Source organism: Coregonus lavaretus (genome assembly GCF_964263955.1).
Source record: "Coregonus lavaretus genome assembly, contig: SUPER_35_unloc_1, whole genome shotgun sequence".
NCBI classification, from domain to species: Eukaryota; Metazoa; Chordata; class Actinopteri; order Salmoniformes; family Salmonidae; genus Coregonus; species Coregonus lavaretus.
Window position 1 is genome coordinate 5,277,699 of NW_028167181.1, and position 21,079 is coordinate 5,298,777.

Here is a 21,079-nt window from a genome sequence, read left to right on the forward strand (position 1 = left end):
ACGAATAAACTGATTTCATGTGTTCCTATTGCCAACTTCTTTCCTTCCCTCCCATTCAAAATAATAAAATAAGCTGCAACATGTCATCTCGTAGAGTGACTTTGAAATATCAATTTGGTGCATATTGTGTGATAGATGAGTTCTAGACTATTCCCACAGAGGCAACCCATTGCACTCAGGAGGTGAGACAGGCACTTAACCCATCAGATTCATTCAATTAATCAACTTTAGATGTGACGAGAAAAGCATGACCGGAGGAGAGCAAAGTGCAAAATGTTAACATTTTATTTACAAAGTAGTTTGTCATACAGAAAGTAAAAATGTAGCTACAACCTTGATTTGTGCAACAGGCAGGCGGCCGCACAGTTGCTATAGCAATAATTTTATTGGGGGAAAAAATAGAAGGGGAAGAAATAAACAAAACAAAAATTCATAATTAATCCAACAAAATATTAAAAGCACAGACCCAAAACTAGATACCAGTCCCAATGTCCTCACAGGTATACATAAAGGGGGAGTTGACAGTGAAATTGTGGAATGCGGAGTAGTGTGCTGCTTGAGAACGGCTCTCGGTTCCATGGGGTGCAGGCAGCTCCACTTGAACAACCAGTCCGGTAGTCTTTCCCCACACGGGGGCTCAAAGCTGGGGGAGAGACTTTGAGTAGGCAGGGTGTGGGTGGGTGTCAGGGTGGAGAGGGAAGGGGTTGACAACTTGATTGGCTCTAATTTTTTTATCATAATTGTTGTCATCAGGCTCTTGCTTTCTCGTCTCTCCTTGGACAGCCTCAACTTCTGGGAGAAATGGGAAAGGGTTATTTGACTATATGATACTGTACTTAAGTAAAGCATCCAAAAGTGAAACTTTTTAACATGAACTTTGGACATGAGCTTGTGACAAAAAGTATGAGAATGACATACCATCGTCGTTGTCGTCATCATCAATACCAAGGTCTTCCTCCTGGGGAGATGGGACAGAGCAGGTCAGAATCCAGAGCTTTCAAACCATATCCCCCCTGTTCATCTTTTAAACTATTTGTCACAAACAAACCAAAAAAGGGCTTTACCTCTTCATCTCCGCTGACCTCATCCTCCTCGTCAAAGTCTTCCTCCTCTCCGTCCTCATCCTTCGTTCCTCCTAAAAAACAAAGTAGTAAATCACATCCATGCCGAAAAATCCTACAAATACACAATAGAATTCCCTTGAATGACAATATCCACGATGTACTAACATGGATTCTACTATATACTGAACAAAAATATAAATGCAACATGTAAAGTGTTGGTCCATGTTTCATGAGCAGAAATAGCCCTGTTAGTGATCATTTCCCTTTTGCCAAGATATCCCATCCACCTGACAGGTGTGGCAAATCAAGAAGCTTATTAAATAGCATGATCATTACACAGGTGCACCTTGTCCTGGGGACAAAAAAAGGCCACTAAAATGTGCAGTTTTGTCACAACACAATGCCACAAGTTGAGGGAGCGTGCAATTTGCATGCTGACTGCAGGAATGTCCACCAGAGCTGTTGCCAGAGAATTGAATGTTAATTTCTCTACCATAAGCTGCCTCCAACGTCATTTTAGAGAATTTGGCAGTACGTCCAAACGGACTCACAACCGCAGACCACGTGTATCCACGGCTAGCCCAGGACCGCCACATCCGGCTTCTTCACCTGCGGGGTCGTCTGAGACCAGCCACCCGGACAGCTGATGAAACTGTGGGTTTGCACAACCGAAGAATTTCTGCACAAACTGTCAGAAACTGGTCTCAGGGAAGCTCATCTGCGTGCTCGTCGTCCTCACCAGGGTTTTGACCTGACTGCAGTTTGGCGTCGTAACCGCCTTCAGTGGGCAAATTCTCACCGTCGATGGCCACTGGCACCCTGGAGAAATGTGCTCTTCACGGATGAATCCCGGTTTCAACTGTACCGGGCAGATGGCATACCGGATGTATGGCGTTGTGTGGGCGAGCGGATTGCTGATGTCAACGTTGTGAACATTAGTGCCCCATGATGGTATGGGCAGGCATAAGCTCCGGACAACGAGCACAATTGCATTTATCGATGGCAATTTGAATGCACAGAGATAGTGACGAGATCCTGAGGCCCATTGTTGTCATTCATCTGCTGCCATCACCTCGTCTTTCAGCATGGTAATGCACGGCCCCTTGATCTGTACACAACTCCTGGAAGCTGAAAATGTCCCAGTTCTTCCATGGCCTGCATACTCAGACGTCACCCATTGAGCATGTTTGGGATGCTCTTGCAGTCTTGTGTGCATACATTTTGCATATGGGTGGTCCCGGGAATCGAACCCACTATTATGCCGTTGCAAGCTCCATACTCTACCTACTGAGCTACAGAAGACCCCATTCTCAACTCAAATCCCACAACTGCATTTTCATTTTCTTATATTGCCTCAAAACATTGGGGAAAAAAATAAAAATGGCTGCCAACCCTCATCGTCTTCATCGTCCACCCCATCCACGTCAGACGCCTCCCGGTCCTCCACGTCGTACCCATCCAGGTAGGTGAGCTGAGGGAGCAGCTTGAACACACTCTCCCTGTAGTCGTTCAGGTTGGTCACCTCACAGTTGAACAGGTCCAGAGACTTCAGGCTGTCCAGCTTTTTCTGTGGGACCAAATGGGTGTAGGTTAATTAGGGGGTCAATAACACTGCCTGAATAAATCTCTCAAGAGCTTATAGAACACCTTTTCCTCGTAGGCTATTACACTACTTTTGACCAGAGCCACATAGGGAAACAAACAAACACACTGCCAAATAGGTCTACGGTCAAAACTCTATATGGGGAATAGTGTAATTTGAGGCATAGCCTGAGACAATGAGATGGTGTTGTACTGTATTGTGCTCTACCGGGAGTTTGGTGTCCCTACCAAAGGTTCCAATGTGCTGATGTCCTTCAGTTTGTTCCCACTTAGATTTAGATGTGTGAGGTTGGGGAGTTTCTCTGCTAGCACATCAAGGCCACCAGAGATTCTGTTGTCACTGAGTTCCAACTGCAACAAAGTGTTTAGCCAGTTAGTTGTTATTGTTGTTTTGGCTCTGTACTCCAGTATGATACAATGACTACGGTTAAAGTGCAGACTGTCAATTTTAATTTGAGAGTATTTTCATCCATATCAAGTAAACGTTTTAGAAATTTCAGCACGTTTTGTACACAGTCCTCCCATTTTTAAGGAACCAAAAGTATTGGGACAAATGTACTTGTGTATTAAAGTAGTAAAAAGTTTAGTATTTGGTCCCATATTCATAGCATGCAATGACTACATCAGGGTTGTGACCCTACAAATTTGTTGGATGCATTTGCTGTTTTTTTTTGTTGTGTTTCAGATTTTGTGCCCAATAGAAATGGATGGTAAATAATGTAGTGTCATTTTGGAGTCACTTCTATTGTAAATAAGAACAAAATACATTTCTAAACACTTCTACATTAATGTGGATGCTACCATGATTACAGATAATCCTGAATCAATCGTGAATGATGAGTGAGAAAGTTAGATGCACAAATATCATACCCCAAAGACATGCTAACCTCTCACCATTACAATAACGGCAGGTTAACATTTTTTTTGGGGGGGATATGATAATTCTGCGTCTAAATCTCACTAATTATTATTCACGGCTCATTCAGGATTATCTGTAATCATGGTAGCATCTAGGGCTGACCCCATTTAGTCGACCGGTCGATTATTTGGTCGATAGGTTGTTGGTCTTTTTTTCATGTTGCACAAGACAACTGTCTGATTCCGCTTGTCTCAGTGGACTAATCCATTGCAGAGGCCACGAGGATGGCACAGTCCATCACTCCAAGACATGTGATACTGAAATTGTATATGGTTATATTACGCAAAAATAAATGGTGCAACACTAATAAATCTAATATTATTTCATAACAAATGCGCTTTCTCCCGCGTTTGATATGGTCGCTGTCCGCGGATCAAACAACCTTCAGTGCCCCGTAGAATTGGCTCCTTTCCCTATGTTGCTATGTGCATAATAGCAAAATTAACCAGCATATTGGGATTGAGAACAATGCCGCAGCCCCTGCCTAAAACCCTATTCGGACAGGATTAGTTTTACTGGGGGTGGCCAGGTAATGTAATTATGTACACAAGCACAAAACACCACATCTGTAATTTTAGTCCCGTCCGAATCTGCCATGTCAGTAATTTGTACATGACAGGAGTGTAACAATTCCAGCCAGAGTAACCTACGTTTTTTTGGGGAACTCCAAGGTCCTCTGATAATACTAGTCCCGTACAAATCGACATCCCTGTGTTTTGAGAGAAATGTCTGAGTTTGACAGGTGATGCTAACGGTTTGAGCAAGAAAACAATAACTGATCCGATAAATTGAATGAAGTGCTGCGCATAGCCTATATATGAAGGGCCTACATGTATCTACTTTCACAGTGAATGCTTTTGTGCGTATTATTTGAATATTGGCAAATGCATCAGTAAAAAATATTGCGCCTATTAGATGTCAATAGATCGCAAAGCAGCACACAACTGACCTAAACCATTTGGAAATGATAAATTCACTTTCGCATTCCATAGCCTTAAAACACATCTCTTGTGGAGGTGACAAAGAACCTGATGGTCACTCTGACAGAGCTCCAGAGTTCCTCTGTGGAGATGGGAGAACCTTCCAGAAGGACAACCATCTCTGCAGCACTCCACCAATCAGGCCTTTATGGTAGAGTGGCCAGACGGAAGCCACTCCTCAGTAAAAGGCACATGACAGCCTGCTTGGAGTTTGCCAAAAGGCACCTAAAGGACTCTGACCATAATAAACAAGATTCTCTGGTCTGATGAAACAAAGATTGAACTCATGGCCTGAATGCCAAGCGTCACGTCTGGAGGAAACAAGGCACCATCCCTATGGTGAAGCATGGTGGTGGCAGCGTCATGCTGTGGGGATGTTTTTCAGCGGCAGGGACTGGGGGACTAGTCAGGTTCAAGGGAAAGATGAACGGAGCAAAGTACAGAGAGAGCCTTGATGAAAACCTGCTCAGGACCTCAGACTGGGGCAAAGGTTCACCTTCCCACAGGACAACGACCCTAAGCACACAGCCAAGACAACTCAGGAGTGGCTTCGGGACAAGTCTCTGAATGTCCTTGAGTCCATTTTTACTCCTGAACTTATTTAGGCTTGCCATAACAAAGGCATTGAATACTTGACTCAAGACATTTCAGCTTTTCATTAATTTGTAAACATTTCTAAAACATAATCCCGCTTTGACATTATGGGGTACTGTGTGCAGGGCAGTGATTGATTACATTACATTTAATCCATTTTAATGTCAGGCTGTAACACAACAAAAAAAATGTGAAAAAAGTCAAGGAGTGTGAATACTTTCTGAAGGCACTGTATCAGTGAATTTGTCCCCTAAAATGGGCCGACTGTACAAAAGTACTGTAATTTCTAAACGGTTCACCCGATATGGATGAAAATACCCTAAAATTAAAGCTGACAGTTTAACCTCAGTCAGTCATTGTATCATTTCAAAACCAAAAGGTGCTGGAGTACAGAGCCAAAACAACAAAATTATATTATACACATACACCCGTTCAAAAGTTTGGAGTCACTCAGAAATGTCCTTGTTTTCCATGAAAACATACATGAAATTAGTTTGAATAGTAAATATAGCAAAATGCATAGGAAATGTAGTCATATAAATAATTATTTTTAATAGAAATAATAATTGTCCTTCAAACTTTGCTTTCATCAAAGAATCCTCAATTTGCAGCAATTACAGCCTTGCAGACCTTTAGCATTCTAGTTGTCAATTTGTTGGGGTGAAATCTCTTCAGATTACCTCATGCTTCCTGAAGCACCTCCCACAAGTTGGATTGGCTTGATGGGCACTTCTTACGTACCATACGGTCAAGCTGCTCCCACCACAGCTCAATAGGATTGAGATCTGGTGACTGTGCTGGCCACTCCATTATAGACAGAATACCAGCTGACTGCTTCTTCCCTAAATAGTTCTTGCATAGTTTAAAGCTGTGCTTTGGGTCGTTGTCCTGTTGTAGGAGGAAATTGGCTCCAATCAAGCGCCGTCTACAGGGTATGGCATGGTGTTGCAAAATGGAGTGATAGCCTTCCTTCAAGATCCCTTTTACCCAATACAAATCTCCCACTTTACCACCACCAAAGCACCCCAGACCATCACATTGCCTCCACCATGCTTGACAGATGGCATCAAGCACTCCTCTAGCATCTTTTAATTTGGTCTGCGTCTCACAAATGTTCTTCTTTGTGATCCGAACACCTCAAACTTCGATTTGTCTGTCCATAACAGTTTTTTTCTCCAATCTTCCTCTGTCCAGTGTCTGTTCTTTTGCCCATCTTAATATTTTATTTTTATTGGCCAGTCTGAGATATGGCTTTTTCTTTGCAACTCTGCCTAGAAGGTCAGCATCCCAGAGTCGCCTCTTCACTGTTGACGTTGAGACTGGTGTTTTGCGGGTACTATTTAATGAAGCTGCCAGTTGAGGACCTGTGAGGCGTCTGTTTCTCAAACTAGACACTAATGTATTTGTCCTCTTGCTCAGTTGTGCACCAGGGCCTCCCACTCCTCTTTCTATTCTGGTTAGAGCCAGTTTGCGCTGTTCTGTGAAGGGAGTAGTACACAGCGTTGTACGAGATCTTCAGTTTCTTGGCAATTTCTCGCATGGAATAGCCTTCATTTCTCCGAACAAGAATAGACTGACGAGTTTCAGAAGAAAGTTATTTGTTTCTGGCCATTTTGATTCTGTAATCGAACCCACAATTGCTGATGCTCCAGATACTCAACTAGTCTCAAGAAGGCCAGTTGTATTGCTTCTTTAAATCAGCACAACAGTTTTCAGCTGTGCTAACATAATTGCAAAAAGGTTTTCTTATGATCAATTATCCTTTTAAAAAGATAAACTTGGATTAGCAAACAACGTGCCATTGGAACACAGGACTGATGGTTGCTGATAATGGGCCTATGTACGCCTATGTAGATATTCCATTAAAAATCAGCCGTTTCCAGCTACAATAGCCATTTACCACATTAACAATGTCTACCCTGTATTTCTGATCAATTTGATGTTCTTTTAATGGACAAAAAAATTCACTTTTCTTTCGAAAACAAGGACATTTCTAAGTGACCCCAAACTTTTAAACGGTAGTGTGTATATATATCAAAACTTTACCTTTTTGAGTTTCCCAAGTTTGGGAAGGTTGGAAACTGAGATTAAGCCAACGTTTATCAAACTGAGGAATTCCAGATTGACGAATTCTTCTGTGAGGCCTTCGATTTTCCCTTCATTTGATCTGCAGTTGTCCAGGACAAGTTCCCGTATCTATAAGAATAAAAAAAATGACAATGTATACAATTGTAATCCATGGAATTGAAAGACAACAGAATATTTTTCGAAATGTATGCATTCATTGTTTACAGCTGAACTACAAACACTGAATTGAGAATGCACACATATTACAAACTTTATTGTATGCATTACAGTACCAGTCAAAAGTTTGGACACACCTACTCATTCCAGGGTTTTTCTTTATTTTTACTATTTTCTACATTGTAGAATAATAGTGAAGACATCAAAACTATGAAATAACACATATGGAGTCATGTAATAACCAAACAAGTGTTAAACAAATCAAAATATGTTATAGTTGAGATTCTTCAAAGTAGCCACCCTTTGCCTTGATGACAGCTTTGCACACTCGTGGCATTCGCTCAACCAGCTTCATGAGGTAGTCACCTGGAATGTATTTCAATTAACAGGTGTGCCTTGTTAAAAGTAAATTTGTGGAATATTATGGCAAGAACAGCTCAAATAAGCAAAGAGAAAAGACAGTCCATCATTACTCTAAGACATGAAGGTCAATCCGGAAAATTAAGAACTTTGAACGTTTCTTCAAGTGTAGTCGCAAAAACCATCAAGCGCTATGATGAAACTGGCTCTCATGAGGACCGCCACAGGAAAGGAAGACCCAGAGTTACCTCTGCTGCAGAGGATAAGTTCAATAGAGTTACCAGCCTCAGAAATTGCAGCCCAAATAAATTATTCAGAATTCAAGTAACAGACACATCTCAACATCAACTGTTCAGAGGAGACTGCGTGAATCAGGCCTTCATGGTCGTATTGCTGAAACCACTACTAAAGAACACCAATAAGAAGAAGAGATCTGCTTGGGCCAAGAAACACGAGCAATGGACATTAGACCGGTGGAAATCTGTCCTTTGGTCTGATGAGTCCAAATTTGAGATTTTTGGTTCCAACCACTGTGTCTTTGTGAAACGCAGAGTAGGTGAACGGATGATCTCCGCATGTGTGGTTCCCACCGTGAAGCATGGAGGAGGAGGTGTGATGGTGCTTTACTGGTGACACTGATTTATTTAGAATTCAAGGCACACTTAACCAGCATGGCTACCACAGCATTCTGCAGTGATACGCCATCCAATCTGGTTTGTGCTTAGTGGGACTATGATTTGTTTTTCAACAGATCAATGACCCAAAACACACGTCCAGGCTGTGTAAAGGCTATTAGACCAAGGAGAGTGATGGAGTGCTGCATCAGATGACCTGGCCTCCATAGTCACCAGACTTCAACCCAATTGAGATGGTTTGGGATGAGTTGGACCACAGAGTGAAGGAAAAGCAGCCAACAAGTGCTCAGCATATGTGGAAACTCCTTCAAGACTGTTGGAAAAGCATTCCAGGTGAAGCTGGTTGAGAGAATGCCAAGAGTGTGCAAAGCTGTCATCAAGGCAAAGGGTGGCTACTTTGAAGAATCTCAAATATAAAATATATTTTGATTTGTTTAACACTTGTTTGGTTACTACAGGATTCTATATGTGTTATTTCATAGTTTTGATGTCTTCACTATTATTCTACAATGTAGAAAATAGTACAAATAAAGAAAAACCCTTGAATGAGTAGGTGTGTCCAAACTTTTGACTGGTACGGTATATAATAACATTTTAGTGCTTATATTTCTCCTATTTTACACATGTACTGAAACACCCTCAGAGAGTGGGGACTCGGCCAGGGTCTGCCATCATCTACGGCGACCCTGGAGCAATTAGGGTTAAGTGCCTTGCTCAAGGGCACACCCACAGATGTTTCACCTTGTCTGCTTGGGGATTTGTCCTAGCAACCTTTTGGTTATTGGCCCAACAATAACGGTTAGTGCTATCTGGGTTCCTTGGGACATCCCTACCCAAAACCTTAACCCTTACCTTAACCATTTTAAAATGTCAACTTCAATGGGGTAACATCTGAGTTGGGACATCCTGAGGATCCCGGATAGCATGGACCACACTTACCGCTAGCCTACCTGCCACCCTAGCTATATACAAAAGTGTTGTGGAAAACCTGTTTAGAACGGTCACGTTGGCAAGAATAACTTCATGGAATAAAAAATTATAATAATTGAATGTAAACTTCATGATGAAAAAATATGGACCTCAATGATAGGAGTGGTTGTTATTCCATTGATGTTTTTCCTGACGTTTGTGTGAATACTTGCAACTGCAGTTCCTAGCTACAAAATGTTACATTTCATTGTTTAAAGAGCAGAGTTCACGCGTAATAGTCAGGGACGTCGTTACCCAATCAAAAGCTTGATTAAAAAGGTTCAAGAAATTTAACGTCAAAGATCATGACTTGCACACTGACAAAGTCAAATATTGATACGGCTATTGAGCCATCAAAAGTATTTGGTTGCATAATGTTTTATGTCGAGGCACCGCGGTTGTTTCTTTGAACCAGCTGCCACAAGGAAGAACCACACAATACAGTTCTACCTTCACTTGGCCCGCTGATGCAGTCACTAAAGATACATGCAATGCTTTTTGTTAGCAAGCTCGCTACAGGCTAGCCATTGCCCTTAAGTTGATGAGCTGCAAGAGAAGCCTGACTACCCGCCATTATCTACCCTACAGCAACAGGAAGGATTGCGAATATACCCAGAAAAAAATATAATTTTTTACCTTCAGATTTTATTGGATTGCCTAGCCATCGAGCGAACGACCGATAGGGCAGTTTTTTACATTATATCAGTGTTTCGTAAACAACATTTAAGGAAATATTCAGAACGGAAATTAGTAAAACAAGGATACTGCGGTCAAGCTATCCTGGCTGTAGAATTTGCATATGCGCACGCACATTATGGTATCATGCAGAATAGGCTTGACAGGAAGAAATGCTCTGATCTCTGAACCTCTTCTAAACATTTGGTGTCGCCAGTGAATTGTTTGATGTGATATGTTTATACCCAGTAACTTCAATTCAAAAAGTGAGGCAAATTGTATTGACTTTATTCACACTTTTGTTTTGGTTTGGTAGCAGCACGCATCATATGCGGATGCAAATGCCTCCCAGGCGGTAGTTCGGTTAAACCCTATTTAGTGATAAAGATTCCACATAACTCCCGAGTGGCGCAGCGGTCTAAGGCACTGCATCTCAGTGCTAGAGGCGTCACTACAGACCCTGGTTCGGTCCCGGGCTGTATCACATCTGGCCGTGATCGGGAGTCCCATAGCGCGGCGCACAATTGGCCCAGTGTCGTCCGGGTTAGGGGAGGGTTTAGCCGGGGTAGGCAGTCATTGTAAATAAGAATTTGTTCTTAACTGACTTGCCTAGTTAAATAAATACAATTTAAAATAAATAAACTGGATTGCATTTGGATGTCATGAAATGGGTGAGAAATACAGTCTTGCAGCAAAGAAACATCTAAGAACTTTAGAAAAATATCTGATTAAAATCGTATTCTGATTAACAAAGCCATGATTCGATAAAAAAAAAAGATAACCTATTGTCAAATATGATAATATATAATATTTGAATGGCTATGATTCGGGTCCCCGTTTTTGACCTTGTGGGAGATCTGTCGACGTGCCCTTGAGCAGGGCGTTGACCCTGGTTGCTTCTGTGTGTCGCTCTGGATGGGAGTCTGTTAGATGACTAATGTGATGTAGTTGTTGAGCGGCTTTACTGCAAGTATATTGTATGTTTTAAATATTCAATAAAAAATTAAAAACATTAGGAACACCTTCCTAATATTGAGTTGCACCCTCCCCTTTTGTCCTCAGAACAGCCTCAATTTGTCAGGGCATGTACTCTACAAGGTATTGAAAGCGCCACAGGGATGTTGGCCCATGTTGACTCCAATGCTTCCCACAGTTGGCTGGTTGCCCTTTGGGTGGTGGACCATTCTTGATACACACGGGAAACTGTTGAGCGTGGAAAACCCAGCAGCGTTGCAGTTCTTGACACAAACCGGTACACCTGGCACCTACTACCATACCCCATTCAAAGGCACTTACATTTTTGTCTTGCCCATTCACCCTCAATGGCACACAGACAATACATGTCTCAAGGCTCAAAAATCCTTCTTTAACCGGTATCCTCACCTTCATCTACACTTATTGTAGTGGTTTTAACAAGTGACATCAATAAGGGATCATAGCTTTCACCTGGATTTACCTGGTCAGTCTGTCATGGAAAGAACAGGTGTTCCTAATGTTTTGTATATACACAATTGGTATATGGGTCTTTCTTCTATAAATAAAAGGGGCCAATGTATGACATCACTCCTGAAGAATGAAAAAGATAAACAGCATTTCTATATGTTTTAATAGTTGATAAGATAATACAATGGGTTCTGTCGACAAAATCATTCATGATGATGATAATAACCAATGAAATCATTGTGATCAGTAAACGCTTGTGTGTATCTGAAAACTAGCAGTCCAATTCTTGCTTCCTCTGTCCTTGTTTCCTCCACTTCTTGCCTCTCCTTGAAAGTGCATTGTAGCCTGAGGGGAGGAACCTTCTCTCCCCCAATGTGCTTTGAGAGGGAGGTGAGGAATGGAGGAAACGAGGTGAGAATCTATATTGCATTGCCTTGATTCCTTGCGTCCTCTCTCCTTCTCAATCTCCATTGGATAAGAAGGTGGGAGGGGAAGGACCTCTGACCTTCTCATCCAATGGGTTTTGAGAAGGAGATGAGAGCGGATGCGAAGAGAAACAAGCAGGTTCAGGAATGGCTAAAGAATTGCAACATTTACCTGGAGCTAACTCTTCAAATAGCACTGCTGTGTGATTTAAAAAGTCATAGTCAATCGATCAATAATATACTAATACTCTTAGCAAAACACTCCACACAGCCCTTTCCCACCTGGCCAAAAAGAACACCTCCATGAGAATGCGGTTCATTGACTACAGCTCAGCGTTCAACACCATAGTGCCCTCAAAGCTCATCACTAAGCTAAGGACCCTGGGACTAAACAACTACCTCTGCAACTGGATCCTGGAATTCCTGACGGGCCGCCCCCAGGTGGTAAGGGTAGGCAACAACACATCTGCCACGCTGCTCCTCAACACGGGGGCCCCTAAGGGGTGCGTGCTTAGTCCTCTCCTGTATTCCCTGTTCAGCCACGACTGCGTGGCCAAGCACGACTCCAACACCATCATTAAGTTTGCCAACGACACAACGGTGGTAGGCCTGATCACTGACAACGACGAGACAGCCTATAGGGAGAAGTTCAGAGACCTGGCAGTATAGTGCCAGGACAACAACCTCTCCCTCAACGTCAGCAAGCCCAAAGGAGCTGATCGTGGACTACAGGAAAAGGAGGGCCGAGCACGCCCCCCATCCAAATCGACTGGGCTGTAGTGGAGCGGGTCGAGAGCTTCAAGTTTCTTGGTGTCCACATCACCAACAAACTATCATGGTCCAAACACACCAAGACAGTCGTGAAGAAGGCACGACAACACCTATTCCCCCTCAGGAGACTGAAAAGATTTGGCACGGGTCCTCAGATCCTCAATAAGTTCTACAGCTGCACCATTGAGAGCATCCTGACTGGTTACATCACCGCCTGGTATGGCAACTGCTCAGCACCAGACCGCAAGGCGCTACTGAGGGTAGTGCGTACGGCCCAGTACATCACTGGGGCCAAGCTTCCTGCCATCCAGGACCTCTATACCAGGCGGTGTCAGAGGAAGGCCCTAAAAATTGTGAAAGACTCCAGCCACCCAAGTCATAGACTGTCCTCTCTGCTACCGCACGGCAAGTGTTACAGGAGCACCAAGTCTAGGTCCAAAAGGCTCCTTAACACCTTCTGCCCAGAAGCCATAAGACCTCTGAACAGTTCATCAAATAGCTACCGGGACTATTTGCATTGACCCCCCCTTTTTTATTTTTTACGCTGCTGTTTATTATCTATGCATAGTCACTTTACCCCTACTACCAGTACCCCCTGTATATAGTCTCGTTGTTATTTATTGTGTTACTATTTTTACTTTAGTTTATTTAGCATTGTCTTACTCTTCGTTGTTGGTTAAGGGCTTATAAGTCAGCATTTCAAGGTAAGGTCTACACACCTGTTGTTTTTGGCGCATGTGACAAATTACATTTGATTTGATGGCTTGACCAATAATTTTCGTTTCAGGATAGGTTGACCGCAGTACAAAGATGGAGGAAGTTCCTTTCTCCAGCCCTTACAAAAAAAGATTGCAGTCAGAGTGCAGTATATACCGCCTCCAAAATAACAGTTGTCTTTAGTTACAAAACTGCAATCTTGTTTTGTAAGGGCGAGCATCAAAGACTGCAGAATGACAACATGGCGATTCCTGAGATACAGTATGCAGAGTTCTCTATAAACTATCCGAAGAGGGATGACTGTTTACATGCATTAATTTCGTAAAAAGATCCCTTAAATTTCACTTTCATTGCAGAATGCTTTTATTAAATGTTTGCATTAAAGCCAGAGAGGGTCGAACCGCGAGTCCCGAACGCCTTTTGCTCGGTCTTGTAACGTGTCATTAAGGCTGGCTATTTCACGTGTCTGCGAGCAACATGTTATTAGTAAATTCTCTATAGCCTATACATTAGGAATGTCCAGTGGCGGTTTTACACGGAGGCCGGGGGAGGCCCGTGCCTCCCTGGAAATGTCCCTGGCCACCCCTGTGGCCCCCCCGTGCTGACCAAATAAAAAATTATGAATTTATAACTATTTTACACGTGAGCGCCAAAAGCGGAACTAATGCAACGCTCTACACGGCAACGTTCTACACGGGTAAATTAGAGTGGCGCACCCGAAGGTCGAAGGTAAGCAAAACGATTTAATATCATAAGTGACTTGTTGTTCTTGCACATAGCCTACATGTTCCTTTTGTTCCTCACACATAAATTAAATCAAGTTTTTAAATGTCTGGTCTCGATTTGTTTAGAAATGTAATCATATCTAAGCAAACTCATCGAAGCAGAAGCAAATATCCAAATGTTAGTAGGCTATCCTTGCTAGGTCTACACAATGTTGTGATGTTAACCACGTAACTTCATCCGTCTTGGCTGTTGCATCGCGATAACAAATACATTTTTAGTAAAGTAATCAACAGGTTATCTGCCAGTGTTAAGTAGGGAGGGATGGTTAGGTAACAAAATGTAATGCATGCCCCTACGTTTTTTCTTCTTCTAATAGTTATCATGAAACGAGGAAGGGACATAAAGTCATTTTTTGCCCCAGCAAACAAAAAAGTTAGATAGAGTTTATGATTTTATTCTTTTGAATTATCTCTGCCAAACATCTATGTACTACAAATCTTCAAGCTCCACAGATGTTTTATGGCATCCACTAAACCTCTTTAGATATTTGTAAATTATACAGTGTGATACCTTTCAACGAAAGTTTATTTTATTTTTTACCAACTATGATTTTTCCTTTTGAAAACAAGCAAAGCAAGAAAAAAAAGAAACAAAATCACTCTAATCATTGCACACTTGTGTCGTTCAGACTTTGCAGGTCCAGCTTTGACATGATGATCTAACTAACACTAATATTGTAACTAATATTGTAACTGAAATATGTATGATCCTATGATGAGCGATTGCTTACTTCCCTTTCACTCTTAAAAAATTACTGAAAAAAAATGTGTATAAAAAGGTATATGTAGTATATGTTTGTTTAGTGAGCATTCATGCTGTCATTTTTTCCTAATGTGAACTATGGTGGAAATGTGCTGTCCTAAATGGACTTGCCCATATATGTTGTAAAGCCTTTTTTTGTACACCTGCTCATCAACTGACAGTGAAGTACACAAAGACACAGACACAGACACACACACACACAGACACCTGTAATATTCTTGTTTTCATGTTGTTGCTGATATCCATCAGTGTTGTTCATATTGCTACATTGTGTTGACATGATTGTTGCTTTTAAACGAATGTTAACTTAATGTTTATTGTCTGCATCCTATTGGACTACTGGATGTTAATGTGTAACACGTTTCCCTGTTTATGTGCTTTAGCAATACTGTATGTCAATATGGTCATGCTAGTAAAGCCTCTTTGAATTGAATTTCTTTTCTGATTTGGTTTATTTTACCTAAATGGATACAGGGTAGTGTGTTTTGTTTATAAATCACTCAGAAAGTTTTCTTTCTTAAAACAAAATGTGGAATCAACTGTCCACAGTAGTGGGGCTTCCATAAATAGGAAATGGCACATTGTTGTACCCTTTGTTGTATCCTGGAGTTTTGTTCACATTGAATATGAACCCTGTATTTGTACCCTGTACTTTTTTTTTTTTTTTTCATTTTTATGGCACTATCTCTCTTGCATCTGCACTCTTGTACAAAATACGTGTTATAATAAATGTCATATGATTTTAAAGTAAAATAAAGTTTATAATCTTTGAATATCATGTGTTGCCAGTTTTTTTATGTGTGCCCCCCTGATTAAACACTGGCCCCTCCTTGGCCCCCCTAGTAAAATGTGTCTAGAACCGCCACTGGGAATGTCAAATTATAAACACAATATATCAACACTGAACGTGGAGGTTGTTGGCCAGTTTCAATAAGTATTTTGATCTCTTTCGGTAGTTACGAGGAATAATATGGCTGGAACCAAACATTCGCTGATCGCTCGCAACAATAGATGCGGTAAAGAGGTCAATCGAACTTTTGTAGTGTATTTCACACTATGTTGAGGTAAAAAAAATCGGAGTATAATGCTTATATGGTGTCAACCCCAACAAATTCATGTCATCGTCACCAATCAACTTCATTAGTTAAAAACGACTGACTACCACCGATTTCTGTATGGTAACTATGCTAACCAGCTTATATCAACGGGAGTTAGCATTTAGCAGTCACTTCTAAATTGTAAGCCTGAAAAGGGACAACTTCTAAATGTTAAGCAGCGAAAACAGACATATCAAAATCGGACTTAAGTAACCACATTGTGGTCCTGTTACAATACAGAAATAATGACTGATTTGACGAATATCCACTTTGTTAGACAGATTTCTTGAATGTGCGCCAATCTGGTCAATGGCACGCACAGTGTATTCCATTGACTCCTTTACCTTATCTACACAGGCTGTGTTTTTCCACTCCTCATTTGCCCGCCGTTTGCTGCAATAGCCCATCCGTGACAAGGATCGACGAGTTGTGCATTCCGATATGCTGTTCTGCACACCACTGTTGTACTGCGCCGTTATTTGTCTAATTGTGGCCCGCCTGTTAGCTTGCACTATTCTTTCCAATCTCCTTCGACCTCTCTTATCAACGAGCTGTTTACGCCCACTGGACTGTCGCTGACTGGATGTTTTTTGTTTGTCGCGCCATTCTCGGTAAACCACAGACACTGTCGTGCGTGAAAAGCCCAGGAGTGCTGCCGTTTGTGAGATACTGGATCCAGCGCGCCTGGCACCGACGATCATACCACGCTCAAACTCCATTAGGTCTCTTTTTTTGCCCATTCTAACGTTAAAAAGAATAGGAAAGCTGGATGTCTGTATGCCCGTTTAATATAGCAAGCCACGTGACTCACTGTCTGTAGGAGCAATCCATTTTCGTGAATGGGGTGGTGTATGTAACAATCTACGGTCGGAAGAGTACTAGGGCCAAGTGAAGAGAAAACAATTACACAGAACAAAAATATAAACACAACATGGAAAGTGTTGGTCCCATCTTTCATGAGCTGAAATAAAAGATCCCAGAAATGTTCCATACGGCAACTGCACCGCCCGCAACCGCAGGACTCTCCAGAGGGTGGTGCGGTCTGCCGAACGCATTACCGGGGACGAACTACCCGCCCTCCAAGACACATACAGCACCGGATGTCACAGGAAGGCCAAAAGCATCATTAAGGACATTAACCACCCGAGCCACTGCCTGTTCACCCCGCTATCATCCAGAAGGCGAGGTCAGTACATGTGCATCAAAGCTGGGACCGAGAGAATGAAAAACAGCTTCTATCTCAAGGCCATCAGACTGTTAAATAGCCATCACTAGCACATTAGAGGCTGCTGCTGCCTATTGAAATCACTGGCCACTTTAAGAAATGGAACACTAGTAACTTTAATCATGTTTACATATCTTGCACTACTCATCTCATATGCATATACTGCATTTTATTCTATAATATTATACTGTATCTTAGTCCTGCCGCTCTGTCATTGCTTGTCCATATGTATATTTTCTTAAATTCCATTCCTTACTAGTTTTGTGTGTATTGGGTATATGTTGTGAAATTGTTAGATATTACTGCACTGTCGGAGCTAGAAGCACAAGCATTTCGCTACACCCGCTATAACATCTGCTAAACACGTGTATGTGACAAATACAATTTGATTTGATTTGATATCCACAAAAAGCTTATTTCTCTCAAATGTTGTCCACAAATTTGTTTACATCTCTGTTAGTGAGCAATGTATCCTTTGTCAAGATAATCCATCCACCTGACAGGTGTGGCATATCAAGAAGCTGATTTAAACAGCATGATCATTACACAGATGCACCTGTCAGGTGCTGGGGACAATAAAAGGCCACTCTAAAATGTGCAGTTTTGTCACACAACACAATGTCACAAGTTTTGAGGGAGCATGCTGTGTGCGCCACTGTTGAAATGCCTGAGTTAGATGACCTGGTGAAACTATACTTTAGAATTGGCTTTAGTAACAAGGAAATCCTTGCTCTTTTAGCACATAATAACCATATTATAAGTATTAGGACCAGGAAGAGGTTGTGCCACAGATTATTTTTAGGTGGAACCGTGGTTACATACACTGCATGTGGACACCTGCTTGTCGAACATCTAATTCCAAAATCATGGGCATTAATATGGAGTTGGTCCCCCCTTTGCTGCTATAACAGCCTCCATTCTTCTGGGAAGGCTTTCCACTAGATGTTGGAACATTGCTGCAGGGACTGGCTTCCATTCAGCCACGAGTATTAGTGAGGTCGGGCACTGATGCTGGGCGATTGGGCCTGGCTCGCAGTCGGCGTTCCAATTCATCCCAAAGGTGTTCGATAGGGTTGAGGTCAGGGCACTGTGCAGGCCAGTCAAGTTCTTCCACACCGATCTTGACAAACCATTTATGTATGGACCTCGCTTTGTGCACGGGGGCATTGCCATGCTGAAACAGGAAAGGGCCTTTCCCTAACTGTGGCCACAAATTTGGAAGCACAGAATCATCTAGAATGTCATTGTATGCTGTAGCGTTAAGATTTCCCTTCACTGGAACTAAGGGGCCTAGCCCAAACCATGAAAAACAGCCCCAGACCATTATTCCTCCTCCACCAAACTTTACAGTTGGCACTATGCATTGGGGCAGGTAGTGTTCGTACGATGATTCATCACTCCAGAGATGCGTTTCTACTGCTCCAGTCCAATGGCGGCGAGCTTTACACCACTCCAGCCGACGCTTGGCATTGCGCATGGTGACCTTAGGCTTGTGTGCGGCTGCTCGGCCATGGAAACCCATTTCATGAAGCTCCCAACGAACAGTTCTTGTGCTGACGTTGCTTCCAGAGCCAGTTTGGAACTCGGTAGTGAGTGTTGCAACCGAGGACAGATGGTTTTTACGCGCTATGCGCTTCAGCACTCGCCGGTCCTGTTCTGTGAGCTTGTGTGGCCTACCACTTCACGGCTGAGCTGTTGTTGCTCCTAGACGTTTCCACTTCACAATAACAGCACTTACAGTTGACTGGGGCAGCTCTAGCAGGGCTGAAATTTGATGAACTGACTTGTTGGAAAGGTGGCATCTTATGACGGTGCCACATTGAAAGTCACTGAGCGCTTCAGTAAGGCCATTCTACTGCCAATGTTTGTCTATGGAGAATGCATGGCGGTGCGCTCAATTTTATACACCTGTCAGCAACAAGTGTGGCTGAAATAGCCGAATCCACTAATTGGAAGGGGTGTCCACATACTTTTGTATATATAGTGTACATACTGTAGGTAGAGAAGGGCGGTATCAGAGGAGGCTGGTGGGAGGACCTATAGGAGGACAGGCTCATTGTAATGGCTGGAATGGATTAAATATATCAGACATATAGAAACCACATGCATGACTCCGTTCCATTTATTCAATTCCAGCCATTACAATGAGCCCGTCCTCCTATAGCTCCTCCCACCAGTCTCCACTAGTGTGTATGCAGGTGTGTGTGTGTATGCAGGTGTGTGTGTGTATGCAGGTGTGTGTGTGTGAGCGGTAAAAAGTAGGGGCAAAACAAACAAATGGCCATCAATCTAATACACTTGTTCAAACAGGCGTCACTGCGCACTCACACTTATCAATCTAATGATCTAATAACTCACACACACACCAAGTTTCCCCCTGCCAATTTCAGACTATAGACATCAAGGGCGTAACTTTGTGTTACATATTGGGGGGGGGGGGGGGGTGGTTAAGGTCAATGGGTTCCGGTGTCAACACCCTTCTATAGGGGGGTCCGGGGCATGCCCGTCATAACTTTTTAAAAGAAATAGCTGTGAAATGGTTGTTTCTGGTGAATTTTGAAGGCAAAATACATCCAAAACCTTCCTGATAATTTGGTCAATATATCCCAACCCAACTGAAATACCAATAATTTCTGTATTAATTTAAACTGTTGGTCTAACTCTATTAGTTTGTAGAGCGACTGTGAGAAAGTCAGTTCTGGGGTGCGCTCAGTTCGATTGAACGTCTGCTACGTTGCGTAATTGCTTGAACTGAACGACACGTTTCCCCAAAACGTTATTGAACAGACTTTGAGATAGCCTACGTTTGCTCCGTGTGGCTTGAAGCCATGAGTGGCGTATTTGAAGGGCAGCGGTGCATTTTGAACCCACAACCGAATTCCTCCCCGTTTTTCAACTGGTCGTTCAGAACAGCACTGTTTCCATGTAATTGAACATTGCATTACGTTTTTTCATACTGAACGCAGCCCTGGTGACTTTTCTACTCCAAAATGTATAAAAATAAGATTATGGTGATACCATTAAAATATAATTTCCCCCTCCAAAAATGAGCCTAACAACATATTGGTCAATTTTATCAGGCTGGTGTGTTATTTAGCAATAAGCATTATTGGTCACACTTTATTTGGATAGTCCAGAAAGTCCATCTGTAGATGCTCTATAGATGGTCATAGTATCAACAAACTATCTGTTGATAAGCAACTGGTTGCTAAGGTTACGGTAAGGGTTAAGGTTTGTGCTAGGGTAAAGATTAGGATAAGGGTTAGGGTTAATAGATAGATAGTTACAGTGTTGGGGAAGCTACACTGAACATATAGTTTACCAAGCTACCAATTACTTCACACTGGAAGAAGTTAAGTTGCACTAAAGTGACCCTCAAGAAAAATATAGTTAACTTAACTAAAGTTACTTTGAAACTACAAACTGTGTCATGATAAATTATCATATCTAAATCTGAAATGTCAGAGTACAAATTGCAAGAACAGATCACTCTTAACAGAATGTATAATTTAGCATATTAAACACAAAAACGATGTTTCAAGTGAGAATTAGAAAGGGGTGATGCTGAAAAAGAAAGGAAATTCAGTCCCGCTTTATTTGAAATGCATCTTAGGAAGGCTTCATAAAGCATTCATATAAGGCTTTAGAAACACTACATACATTGGTCATAAATCATCTATAACCGTATTTCATGCTCTATAAAGGATGAATAAATAATGTGATGGTTATGTCACACAGTTATGCCACATTATGAGTCTTTATAGAGCATGATAAATGGTTATAGATCCTTTGTGAAGCATCTATGTAGTGC

The 21,079-nt window shown here is 42.1% G+C and overlaps 1 protein-coding gene across 2 annotated transcripts; it reads right to left on the bottom strand.

Moving 5' to 3' along the window:
• Positions 1-267: 267 nt before the first annotated feature.
• Positions 268-17,117, bottom strand: LOC311110021 (uncharacterized protein). Of its 2 annotated transcripts, none has more exons than XM_084188545.1 (7): positions 16,388-17,117; positions 7,206-7,355; positions 2,895-3,017; positions 2,457-2,631; positions 1,065-1,135; positions 919-958; positions 268-789 (listed from the first exon to the last, which is right to left on the bottom strand). In XM_084188545.1, exons 1-7 carry the CDS (start codon positions 16,781-16,783, stop codon positions 638-640), a joined length of 1,107 nt encoding a protein of 368 aa, XP_084044671.1. In that variant the 5' UTR covers positions 16,784-17,117; the 3' UTR covers positions 268-637. The 2 variants fall into 2 exon arrangements, with proteins under 2 accessions (XP_084044671.1, XP_084044670.1); XM_084188544.1 differs by having other exon boundaries at positions 268-792; positions 16,388-16,856.
• Between the last annotated feature and the right edge of the window lie 3,962 nt (positions 17,118-21,079).